The 13,355-nt window shown below is 40.9% G+C and overlaps 1 protein-coding gene across 1 annotated transcript; it reads left to right on the forward strand.

Moving 5' to 3' along the window:
* The first annotated feature begins 6,695 nt into the window (after positions 1-6,695).
* On the forward strand, positions 6,696-9,615 carry LOC119030917 (odorant receptor 131-2-like). Its single transcript, XM_037118884.1, has one exon. The coding sequence runs from the start codon at positions 8,507-8,509 to the stop codon at positions 9,464-9,466; it is 960 nt and encodes a 319-aa protein (XP_036974779.1). The 5' UTR covers positions 6,696-8,506; the 3' UTR covers positions 9,467-9,615.
* The last annotated feature ends 3,740 nt before the right edge of the window (positions 9,616-13,355 follow it).

Raw genomic sequence — 13,355 nt, forward strand, 5'->3', positions numbered from 1 at the left:
AGTTAAAATTCAGTGATAAATATCAAAACATAATCTGTTTGTTTGAAAATGTGGTAAAATATGAAAAAACAACAAGGTAACAACCCAAGGTAGAACTGCTTCACTTACTGAGGGTATTCATAGCCCACTGTAGAGTATGCGGTATGTTAAGTATTGAGCGATACATTTGTCAAAATATCTTGTTGGCTTAATATTGCATCCTGACTAAATTTTCACCCCATGCTCCATTATAATACTAGTATACTAAGTATAGTATAGTAATACTAAGTATTTGATCGTTTACAGGTGCAAAGAGCAAAATCAATACAATGAATTTATGCATGCCTTAACCTTGGCCATTTTACTATATTTACTCATATTTCACCCCACTGCAATGGAGTCCCAAGCCCGGTGGCAGGAAATTTTATGTTCAGTTTATGATGGTAGATAACTCAGTATATCACTTTGAAAAGAATACACCTCGTAATTAAAAATGCATTTGTTCCATTATATTTATTTCAAAACATATACCAGAAAAAATAAAACAGGGCAGTAAACTTTTATAAGCTAAAACACATTTTCAAAGTTGGTAATATCTTGAAACAAGTCATTTTGTGCAAACTGTTTACAGATTAGCATATTAAGGTATTTCAAGGAGACATTTGTATACGATCAGCATGTAACACTGATGCTGACAGAGGAAAAGATTGTGACTTGAATATTGTGGCTAATTCAACTAACATGTATAATGTAATAATTCAGGCCAACATGTGTTGAATTCTGTACTTTTACATCAATACAATATAAACAAATGTTATAGTTACTCAGCATTTTGCCCATAGTATAAACAATTTGTTTGAATTGAAGACCTAGAGAGCCAACACATAAAGAACACTTATAACAGTTTTTATTGTTGTATTGTTTGTTTGTTATAACAGTATGGATAGCTTTGATTATGTGCCCATATATTTAATAATTTTATTGTTTTATATTTATGTGTGTCAGCTATATTCAGAAAAACATATTATTCTATTGACAAAGAAAAATGAAATTAGGGACAAAACAATTATCATGGACTTTAACATTTGAAGAAAAAAATAAAATAAATGTGAATGCTAATGATCAAATCTATCTTCAACTTACTGCATATTTGGTTCTTTGATGGCAAATAATCTACCCACAAAATACAACTGTAGGGAGACTAACAGTCTGTAGTCATAACTTCTGAAACACCATAAAGAAGAAACAACTATACTCACACCCCTACCTGAAATGATATTCATATTTTTACTGTGTCTTTTTAACAATTATGCAATTAGGTTCAGTCAATAAAATTTCATTGTGATAGTGGCCCCTATTATTCATAAGACTGGAAAAGAATGCTAGTCTCACCTCACTATTAAAACTGACAATTCATATTCACCAACAGTGCAAGACCTTGGATAATAGTGAAAAACAGTATCACTACAACAATGACATTCTGACACTTACATCAGCACCATGGACAGAAATATACATCAAACAACTACTACAGAATGCCGCTCAGGTACACTTTACAGTCCAGGTAAACTGACTTAACCTTTTAACTTCCTGAATCTCAACAGGATTCACAGTACATGGACACTTAAAGCCAAGAGTACAATTGGGACTGGGCAGTAAATCAGTATTACATCATTATTGTGCTATAGACTATATATATATATATATATATATATATATATATATATATATATATATATCATCTTACATTTCAGTTATCCTCATATTCTAATATGGAATAACTATAGTTTTTACTGGATTTTCAAGGCTGTGTTACAGTAAAGTGATGTTACTTTCTAAACTTACCAGACTACTATATTATCAGCCGCACATCAACTGGTAATGTTTTCACATTGTCAGTCACAGAAACTAACACAGAAGCAGTTTTGATTATTTTGCCAGGTGTTTACATGTTTGTCTATATGAGAACAGACTGTGAACAAGATAGCTTCATTATCATATAGGATGTAGTAACAAAATGACAAATGTTGTTTAGCTGAGATCAAGGCAGTGTTCAGAGAAGGGCACTGTCTGCGTGAGAGGGGCGCAAGTATGGAGGTGGACCCTCCAAACTTTACACCCCTAGCCCACATTTGTTTGATTCAGCCATGAAACTTTACAGATGTATAGTTGGGATCAAAATGAAGGCCAAGTTAGAAGAAGGGTACAGACTAAGAGAGGGGTTAGAGGTAGGGTTGTGCCAAACCCACTCTGTAAGCCTGTACTTAACAGCTGAAGAGCTTTGACTGATGATAATAACTGTAGTTTGTATTTAAAGGTGACATATTATGCTCATTTCTGCTTCCTGACATGGTTCCCTGATGTCTAAATGGAATGTTAGTAACATTCTTTGGTCGAAAAAGCTTAAGGATTGAGCACAGCAAGGTTCTTGAAACACCAGTTTCACAGCCCTCCTCCAGGCAGCCGGTTTCAGTGCCTCTCCCTTTAAATGCTAATGAGCTACTTCGTGCACCACCCAAAGATGTATTTGAGCCGCCCACCTCTCCCTGCCTGCGGAAGACCATGTGACCATGGCAACGGCTGAGTTCCCGTTAGAAATGGCCGCCAGACAACAAACTGCGGTGCAACCGTACATGTTCGAGCCGGAGTCCGACCCAGAACAACAAGAGGCTCAAGAAGGAGTTCAGCAGCCAAGAATGAACATGGATGTTTCTCAGTGGTTAGTAGTTTACTTTTCTTTTTTTTTTTTTTTTTTTTACCTCGACATTACTTGTTACTGCACAGACAAACGGAAGTTTTACAGGCTTAGTAGCCGTCTGCCCCGCGCTGTTACAGATCACAACCCCCTTCTCCTGCCCCGAGTGTTTACATAACAAAGCTTAGCCAAACCTCGACCGGCGTTTACTGCTCTGCAGCTGCAGTAACGCGGATGCAATTTAGCAATTGCCGTTACAAGAGAAAGGCGTAACCCCATATTATTATTTACCTTTATGTGTAAGTCAATTGAGAACCTGCTGTTATTTGCAGTGACGACCTGTAATTAGCTAGCAATGGCCAACAACTGTAGTTTTCAATAAGCCACAGTTGCCTCCCGTCACCTCTCTACCAGCACTATTGTTTTTTAACCGGTTCCAACAGTTTATAAACTTTAAATATTGCAAAAGAAACAACGCAATGTGATTGATTGGCTATGTAGTTTCCAATGAATAAAATAAATTCTGCTTAAAAACAGGTGTTCCTGTGGCAGTTGTGAACAAGTGCCTACAGAGCCCGAGAATATCTGCTGTATGGAAATACCCCAGGTAAGTGTGAACACTGGGCAAACAAGGTTGTTATTTTGCAGTCTCTTTTCTTTAATCCATTGTCACTCACTTACCTTTCAAAACTTCTAGGTTACACGAAGACTAAGTTACAGCAGCTTCCAGAGCAACCATCATGCATGCTGGACCATCCTGGCCTAGAACCTGTCTGCCTGAATGTGTTTTCACTGCAGAATGCACTGAACATTTATCAGGCAGACTACGGACCTTTACGTCTGAGGGGAATAGAGCAGTAAGCTTTTTAGGCCCATAAATATTAATTTATTGCAAAAGTGTTATGAAGTACATAACTGCTTCCTCTGTCTTACATTGCTTATAGTTTCTTTACTATCTTTTACTTGGTAACATGAAAACTACATATCAAACAATGAAAACACACAGAACAGTTGGGAGAGAAGTTTTATTGCAAGAAACAATTGTAGACATACAAAATAAATATCTAAAGTGGAATAGTTAAACTTGCCAGTTGCCATGGATGTGAACATTCAGTGCGTATTTCTCGTAATGTATACGTTGTCAGGCTTCACAAAATGGCAGGCAGGAACCCAATAGCACGACACAAAGGAAACAGTTCAGTTGCAAAAGAATATGTTTAATTACAAGCAAGGGTCAAACCAGGTAGTCAGTCAGCGAGGCAAACAAATCCAAAGGGAGCAGGCAAGAGGGAGAGTCCAAAGTCCAAAAGGCAGGTCGAATCACAAGCAGGCAGGATCAGAATAAAAAAAAAAAACAGAACGCTGGAGAGCTAGGTAAACACACTAGACAATCTGGCAAAGAACTGAGGGAACAGGCTCAGTATAAATACTGAGGGGGCTGATTAGCTGATGAGGAGCAGGTGCGTAAGGGGGTGGTGTAGATCAGGTGGATCAAACCAACAGGTAATGCAGAGCAGGGGGGAGAGGCAGGGTCTGAAATGACATGAGAGTTAGTGAGGAGAAAACATGAAATAGACAGATGAAAAACTAAAGTCTGGCTGAAGTTGTGACAGAACCCCCCCTACAAGGGACGGCTCCTGACGTCCCACCAGGCTGGTCAGGATGGTCCCTATGGAAAGCTGAGATGAGGTCAGAGTCCAAGATGTTACGAGCTGGAACCCATGAGCGCTCCTCAGGGCCATAACCCTCCCAATCGACGAGGTATTGAAGACCCCTTCCCCACCGTCGCGAATTGATGAGTTAGCAGGACCCCCATCAATGAGCTGGGGGGGTGGTGGGGGTCTGGAGGAGGGCTGAAGTTGGCTCTTTTTAACAGGTTTGACCTTGGAGACATGGAAGGTGGGATGAATCCTCATGGTAGGGAGGCGATGTAGGGAAACATGAGTGTCCGTGCATCCGACGACAGAGCAGGAGTGCTTGGCTTTCGGGTTGCACATGGTTGCGGTCAGGCTGTCGCATACAACTGAAGCGAGAAAATGGCGGATCCTCCTTCAGGTAGCCGGAGTAATATGGGAGGAGATATCCAGCGTGAGGGCGGGAGCATTCAAATCACCCGCACTGTTACGTAAGTGTGCGGGTGAAATCCAAATGGCTCTTTTAGAGACACATTTCCTGACTCCGCCTGTTTACAAAACATTGACATAGAGGTCCTAAATCACTCTTAAGGGGTCAGGAGGCACTCCGGATATGCATTTGTACGTAGTAAAGCAAGGAAAAAGTGGGTTTTGCATAATATGTCCCCTTTAATACCCTGAAACAAGGAGTCAGCTGCCTCAATGAAGGCCTCTTTTATCATCTTAGCACTTAACAAAGTGGAACAAACAAAACAAAGAATAAAAGAAGCGCCTGTCAGTCCGCACAGAGGAAATAGCATCGTCCGTATAATCACACTTGAGTCTAGAGCCCCGTGCACACAGCGGGGATGAGGCAGGAGACCAAGAGATCCAATCCCAGCAATGAAGCCTAGGGTGAAATCACAGCAGAGGTACAGGAGCTCCTGCGCTGAACACCTGAAGACCCCGCCAGCAACGGCGGAGCAGCAACCATCCAACATCACAGCAAGAAGGGGGAGACCACAGCAGCCGAGGAGAGCAACAATGGAGCCAGATGGTAAATAACCCAGAGGTTGTGGTGAAGAGAGGACCAACATGATGGACAGCCCACAGAGTATTGAGTACGTCGGTTTGAAAGTTAGCATTGCTAGGCAAACAGCTGATCGGTGAGGCTAACAGCTGATCAGCGGAGAAAGGTGAGTCCAGAGCTGGTAGGAACAACTTGGCTTTCTTTTTTCAACGGAAAAAAACAGTTTTGCTACGGATTGAGAAGCAGCAATATTCACGCCAGGGTCATCTTGCATGATAGAGTGACTCACCTGTAACAACGCTTCAGTGTTGTTCTCAGCTTGCTTTTTGGGTAGGGTTAGCTCAGCGGGTAGAGCAGGTCGACTCGTGATCGAAAGGTTGCTAGTTCAAATCCCGGCTCAGGGCAAGGCTGAGCTGCATGTCGAAGTGTCTTTGAGCAAGATACTGAACCCCACATTGCTCATCAGTGAGGGCCCTGCGATGAGCTGGCGACTTATCCAGGGAGTACCCTGCCCTCGCCCTGAGACAAGGCTGGGATTGGCTCCAGCAGCAACACCCCGTGACCCCATGGAAAGGGATAAGCGGTTACGGATAATGACATGACATATATCAAAGCTAAACATTTCAAAAATATTGAAGCCATGCAAAATAATGATTTTATCCTAACCTTCCATAGATTTGATGATAAAGTTGTGGATAGATCGCCACTTTTTTCTAAGAAATATAACACTTAAAAATAATTCCACATAGTAAGTTAGTTCACATTACATCTTTAATCAGCATAAAGAACTTCTGATATTTGACAAAATCAGCCACTAAACCAAAAGGAATGTTATAAAAGTCAAATGGTGCACCATTTGAATTTTCAACTCAAATTCAAATTTAACTGGCATTATGATGGACACCTATGTAAGCACATGGCCTTGATGCGAACATTTCAAACACATTTTTTTTTAAATATACTTATTTTTACAGTTATTATGAATTATAGATGGCTCCTAAGATCACACCATTTGACATGTAACTCTAAGCACACCTGACGATACCCTGCAAATGTCAAACTATCAAGATTTCAGAGCTACTAACCTTGGCATGCAGCAGTAATCAGGGGTCCTTCTTTGTGATATAATTTCCTGCCACATGGTCTTCTTACAAGGGGCGGCTGTAGCTCAGCGGGTAGAGCAGGTCGACTTGTGATTGGAAGGTTCGCTGACTCCGGGCAGGGCTGAGCTGCATGTCAAAATATCCTTGAGCAAGATACTGAACCCCACATTGTTCATCAGTGAGGGCCCTGCGATGCGACTTGTCCAGGGAGTACCCTGCCCTCGCCCTGAGACAAGGCTGGGATTGGCTCCAGCAGCAACACCCCGCATGGAAAGGGATAAGCGGTTACGGACAATGACATGACATGGTCTTCTTACACAAATGAACAAAATGGCTCCATGAATGTTGGTTACACCGCCTTTAGAACTTAGGAAGTTGACTTGACAGACACAACTCCCCAAATTAGTTATAATATTCAGAATAATGATGTTCCACCTATTTTATTCATTGTTAAACAACACAAATTTAGGAATATGCCAAATTAGCTGATAATGTGTTTTATTGAGAATTTCACCTTTTTTAAACAAGTTTAAATATTTGGTACAAAGTTTTATGGTTACACCACATTGACATTTTTACCATTATCCCCTGACTACTCCCTCAAAATTGATAAAACGACTTGAATACACCTATGCATCAATACTGTGTCATATCCATAGCTCATCCAATTTCCATGACATTTATCGGTTCAGACCTGCCAACCTTGAAGAAATTTTATGAGTACATGTGTACCTGGACATGTGGGGGCAAGGCCATCTCCCTGATAGCTGTCATGAAATCTTTGTGGTTTCAAATCCTTTTTTTGAGGCAGTTCCGCTGCCATGGCACACAAGCCTACAGTAGTAATCGATTCGGGGAAATGTTACAGTTACCCTACTGCAACACACGCACAACATCAATGAACAGTAACTTTGATGAGTGTTTAACAATGCCATCAGGTAAACTCGTCATCTTAATTTTACCTTTACAGTGCTGTTTGCATTGGCAGTGACAGCAAACTGCCGAGGAGGGATCAGTTATCCAGCCATTCTGGCTTGCTTGAAGCAATGAACTGAACGCACAGAGCATTTGGATTGGGGAGGCAGGTGGGGGAGAGTGTTAAAGTGCAGCGCTCTGATTGTTGTGGCACAGCGGCAGAATCAACTTCACAGATTTAATTTGCATAGAAACTGAAACCGGCGAACTGCAAGATGCAACAAAATGCGTACCAGTAGAGCAGCAATGCATACAAGTATACTTAAGGGTCAAAATGTGTACCGAGTACAAAAACTGCGTGCATGTTGGCAGGTCTGCAGGTTGTTTTCACCAGGTGGTCTGGACATTTCAATGCTTTGCCATAAAGCAGGAAGTCCTTGCAGTCCTTACAATTTCCCATGTACACCAAATTGCTCACACACATTTTTGATTGACCTTTCACATAATATCCAATCTTTACAGTGAACTTGTGTTTCTGCATGAATGAAAAATGGGAAAAAAACATATCTAAACCAGATATTCTGGTGTAGATATTCTTAACTGTAGATTACAGCAATTGAGTAACAGGCAATTCATATCATATCATATTAGGATTTTCATTACAAAGAAAATCTCTACACATCTGTTTCACACATAGTTTCATAAATAAATGCAAGTATACGGACATTATGTCATCTGGGCAGATGGCATGTCACCTTCCTGTCTGAAGGTCTGTGCTGACCAGTTGGCTCCAATACTCACACAGATATTCAAAAGATCACTGGAGGTCACAAACACTCCAAGATAGGAAGGTGAGTCGCAATGCTGATTAGGGTAATGGGGAGGGGTCAGTAGAGAGATTACATCACCCATGCACAAATGTTTTAATCACATGGACGTGGTGTGGCATGCTGACATTATCAAGTGACGCAGATGAGAAGACAGAGACCATAAACAAAACGGAGGGCAGGCAGAGCCGGCAGACCAGCTCTGCTTACATGGAAACCAGCGGACACTTTAACTGCCTAAATATCTTCACAGATGTCATGTCCTCAGACAGGACTAAAATTGTTTTGTATTTCGTTTACATCACAGTTAAATAGTCACATGTGGTCTTCGATGCTTCTGTAAGATGTTGTACTTTAATCAGTCTGACAATATCAGCATCACTGTGGAAGATTCGTATCAGGGATTGGTGGAAAGAGTGTTTTTATCCACACTGATAGGAATGCCATGCTGCCTATTCCTCTTTATTAATGGCACCATGCTGTTCACCTTGAGGAGTAAATCTGTGTTTTGTGAGACCTCTCGTTACGTTCTTCTGTATAATCTACTATTTGCAGACACTGTACTGCTGGCACTGAGCCAGTTAATGTACATACTGGCTGTTTGTAGAATAAGACTAACATATCCTGTCTGTGGTGTCTTTGCCATGCTCACCAATCTCACAAATGTAATCTCACCACTCACACTGGTGGTAATGTCTCTGGAGAGATATGTATCTGTGTGTTACCCACTGAGGCATGCTACCATCATCACCATCAGAAACACAGGGGTGGCTATTTGTGTTGTTTGGATCTTCAGTTTACTTAATGTTCTCATTCGAATTTGTTTGCTGTTAAATTTTATATTTGAAGAACTGCAGAGCCTGCAGATGACAGATTATTGCTCTGACATAGCTATGATTCTTGGCCCATTGTCTGATCTTTATGACAGAATCTACACTTGTTTTGTGTTCATTTTAGCGAGTGTGGCAATTACTTGCTCCTATGTTGGTGTGATGGTAGCAGCCAGGTCAGCTTCCACAGACAAAGCTTCAGCACAAAAGGCTCGAAACACACTGCTGCTGCATCTGGTGCAGCTGGGCCTCAGTCTCTTATCAACTATGCATACCTCTATAGTTGTATCACTCTCAACAATCCTGCAACGATTAATTATTGTACGCATCAAGAGTGTTTTTTATGTGTTTATTTTCATCCTCCCCAGATGTCTGTGTTCTCTCATCTATGGGCTCAGAGATCAGACCATCAGGCCCGCCCTCATGTACCATTTATGTGGTCAACTGAAACTCAGTTCACTTAACTCCCAGTAAGGGCTGCGGCCTCTCAAATAATAGTGAATGATTCAGGGATTATCTTAAGAGAAAAATATTCAAATGGAACAATACTCAGTCTTTGTGTTTGAACTGCTGCCACCGTATTCATAGCCCACAGTAGAGTATGTAGCATCTTAAGTATTCAGCAATACATTTGAAAAAATTTCTTACTGGCTTAGTATTGCATACTAAGCAAAATCAATACAATGACTTTATGCATACCTTAAATTTGGTCATTTTACTATATTTAACTATAGCCCAGTGGCAGGAAATCTTATTTTCAGGAGATGATGGTAGATAACTCAGTATATCATTTTGAAAAGAATGCATGTCACACCTTGTAATTAAAAAAGGATTTGACCCACGATATTTATGTTCTATGTCACAATATATTTCAGTAAAATATAATAATGAAACAGAGTAAACTCTTAGAAGCTCAAATACATTTTCAAAGTTTGTAAAATGTTTACAGTTTTTTTTATTAATGGATTTCAAGGAGACATTTTTCTATGATCTGCATGTAACACCAACACTCACAGAGGAAAAGATTGTGAATTGAATATTGTGGCTAATTCAACTAACATGTATATTGTAGTAATAATTCAGGCCAACATGTGTTGAATTCTGTACTTTTACATCAATACAATTTAAATGAATGTTATAGTTGCTGAGCATTTTGCCCATATTATAAACTATTTGCTTCATTTGCAGACCTGGAGAGTCAACCCATAAAGGACACACATCAATCATTACTGTGATAGACTATGTATGTTATCTTAGTTTTGGTTATCCTCATATCCTAATATGGAATAACTATAGTTTTTACCTGATTTCAAAGGCTGCTTTACAGTCATAATTGTGTAAGATGTAGTAACAAAACTGGACAGGCACTGTCTGAGTGAGAAGGGCGGAAGTACGGTGGTGGACCCTCCACACTTTACACCCCTGGCCCACATTTGTTTGATTCAGTCATGAAACTTTACAGATGTATAGTTGGGATCAATATGAAGGCCAAGTTAGAGGAAGAGTACAGACTGAGCCATGGGTCGGAGGTAGGGTTGTGCCACTGTAATAATGTTTTAATAACTGCTGTGTAGTCATAGTTAGGATGCCAAAATTGATGGGCATCGCGTCTGGCGTGATTGCATTGCAAAATGGTCTTTATTTTGTTCAAAAATCTCATTGTGTTAATATTTTATTGAAGTACCAATAGTCATCCCCACAACATTAGCCCCTTTTAGATAGACAATGTGCCACATGTGCAGCAAGATAAATGCTGCAATCTGCTGCCTTGTCTATGTGAAAGGGAGGTGTAATATTCCTTCTTTTCAAAAAAGCCGCCACTGGGGTAGGCATAAACATGTGACGCGACGTGTACAACATGTGCGTAGGAAGAATATTTAGCCCTGTGATACTAGCGTGTCATAAGGCCAGCAGGATGCAGCATAATCATGAACTGCCTCGTCATGGGTGCCCTCCCCCCGCTGTGGTATTAAATGTGGCGACACTTGATAGATTAACTTAATTATAGACTTGTGGCCCATATTCTCGCCTCCTCAGTCAAACACACGCCAATGTTAAACCCTGCTATTAAAGGAGGCATGCGGCAGAGTGCCTCGCACCCTCAGTTAGCTGCGTTAAGCACCAGACAGCTAACAGGAAGCAGGTCGAATCTGGCTTTTAATTTGAATGTAGCGACCGTTGTTAGTTTGCCGCTACAACAACAAGCTAACACAACCAAACAGCTACAGAGACCGAGGAGACTCTAGCATCTCCTGGATCTCTGCGGCTGTCCAGTTACTCATCTTGACATCCGTGGATGAAATGATGGACTGACTGCTGTGATCAGCTGTTTCTTGGTTTTAAAATTCCCCGGCTGTGGGTCGCACAACAGTGTAGGTCATCGACACCTCCAGCCATCTCACGCAGTGGCCGGTACACTGACACCTCGGATTTAGATAGCAGGCGAGGCAGAAATATGTGTACCCACCAAGGCGACAAATTGGCAGACCAAAACTGACTCCCAGTTTGCTGCCCTCTGTCTAAAACCGCAGACCGAGCCATCAAAAGGACGGGCAAATTGGCGGCTTGCTGCCGTGTCTAAAAACAGCTACTGAAACAGGGGGTCACTATCCCTCCCAATTCACCTGATGTACATTAAAGCGTACACAAAGCCATATTCATTTCTGCCATATTTTTAATTCAAGGTAAATGATTCAGTAATCTGAATCGTCTGCGCATGACATCCCAAATCAAATGCAGCCATTTTGTAGTCTTATCAAGGGACTCGCTGTCGGCCATACACACACATTAACATATAGCATATAGATACTTACAGTAATTTATACATATGTACATTCATACACTGATGGTGATGGCTGTCATGAAAGGTGCTGACCAGCACATCGGGAGCAGTTTGGGTTTCAGTATCTGGCCCAAGGACACTTGCAGATGCCATGCAGACCTGTGGAATTGAACCACCTTCCGATAACAAGACGCTGACTCTACCCCTGAGCTTAAGCCACCCAGGGGTCTCCGTCCATCAAACATCCATTCTGTTGTGAGTCCCGGTACACTGTTGAATGCCACTCTCACAAACTATATATGTTTGTGCATATACCTGGGTTAAGAAGCATCCCGAAGTGTGCAATTTAAGTATACTAATGGATGGATAGTTATTTAACATTAACAGAAGGATTTATTTTCTTGCCTGTCTAGCTGTCTTTAGAGCCCTGTTACTTTTGTGGACAAAGTGATTGTGTTATCAGAGCCAAGTTCAGCTGATAACAATAGTTTGTAAAAGGTCCTATCTGCAATAAGTCGATCTCTAGTTTAAAACATTAAGAAATATCAACAGGGCGTGAGGACGTTCTAATGCATCTACACGGTCTAATGAATTTAGCATGTAAACAGCTTGCTAATAAACTAACAAAATGAACTGACAAAATGTCAAGACATGATACTCTTTTTTCTATTTTCCTTATGTCAGATAAAATACAATCTGCAAATACAATCTGCAATACAAAATGCACAAGTGCCTCTTTAACTCATCATAAAACAGACATCATTTAAACTAAATGAAACTCACGAAAACAGTCTTGGTTTGAGTTCCACAATCACCTCTGGCTTGGTCCAAATAAATCCTAAATTCACAGGAGTAACGTGAAAATATTCCAGCTCTACAAGATCTTTTCGCTCTCTGAGGTCTAACACTGTCGCTTCTCTTTCACAGCTACCAGAGCCATGAGCTAATTAGCTAGCTAGAGCCAAGGATAGCTAGCAAAGACCAGCAGTGTTGGCTACAAATTCACTGAATATTCCAAGATATTAAACCTTTAAATAGCAATAAAACATAAACCACACGAGACAGTCCAAAGACTCGACATGCAGAGCAGCAGAGGAGAGCGTCTCGTTGTGATCTACTGCCCAGTTGAACTTTCCTGTCTGGGTTTAAACATCTTTACTCTTTTAGCTGTTGTCATTACTTTCATTTTTGGAGGGGCAGGACACTGATGCTTTTCTGTGGTCATGCTGGCCTTGGCTGAAGTCAGCTACTTGTTGCAGCATTGCTACTTCAGTCTTTTTTATCAAATCGGCCGAGGTATGTCTGTTTCGCCTTCGACATTTCAGACTCATATCAACTGCTATCAACCCAAAGCATGGGAGTGTTGCTGCATGTGTATGAAGCTTCTGAAATTCATGTAGTGCTTGGGAACTGTATCTTCAATTTTAAGTAGCAGAAAAATCGCTACACATGACTCAACTTTATGAACCAAAATATATGAAAATACTAATTCCTTTTTTATATACATAAAGTTGAGCGAGAGGAATCACAATAATGTTCAAGATGGATTTGCAGGACTTCGTGATGAGATTGCCTCCTTGA

Source organism: Acanthopagrus latus, chromosome 13 (genome assembly GCF_904848185.1).
Source record: "Acanthopagrus latus isolate v.2019 chromosome 13, fAcaLat1.1, whole genome shotgun sequence".
NCBI lineage: Eukaryota > Metazoa > Chordata > Actinopteri > Spariformes > Sparidae > Acanthopagrus > Acanthopagrus latus.

Bases quoted from the DNA above. Each gene is read 5' to 3' on its own strand.
- LOC119030917 (XM_037118884.1), top strand. From the start codon at position 8,507: ATGTTGTACTTTAATCAGTCTGACAATATCAGCATCACTGTGGAAGAT.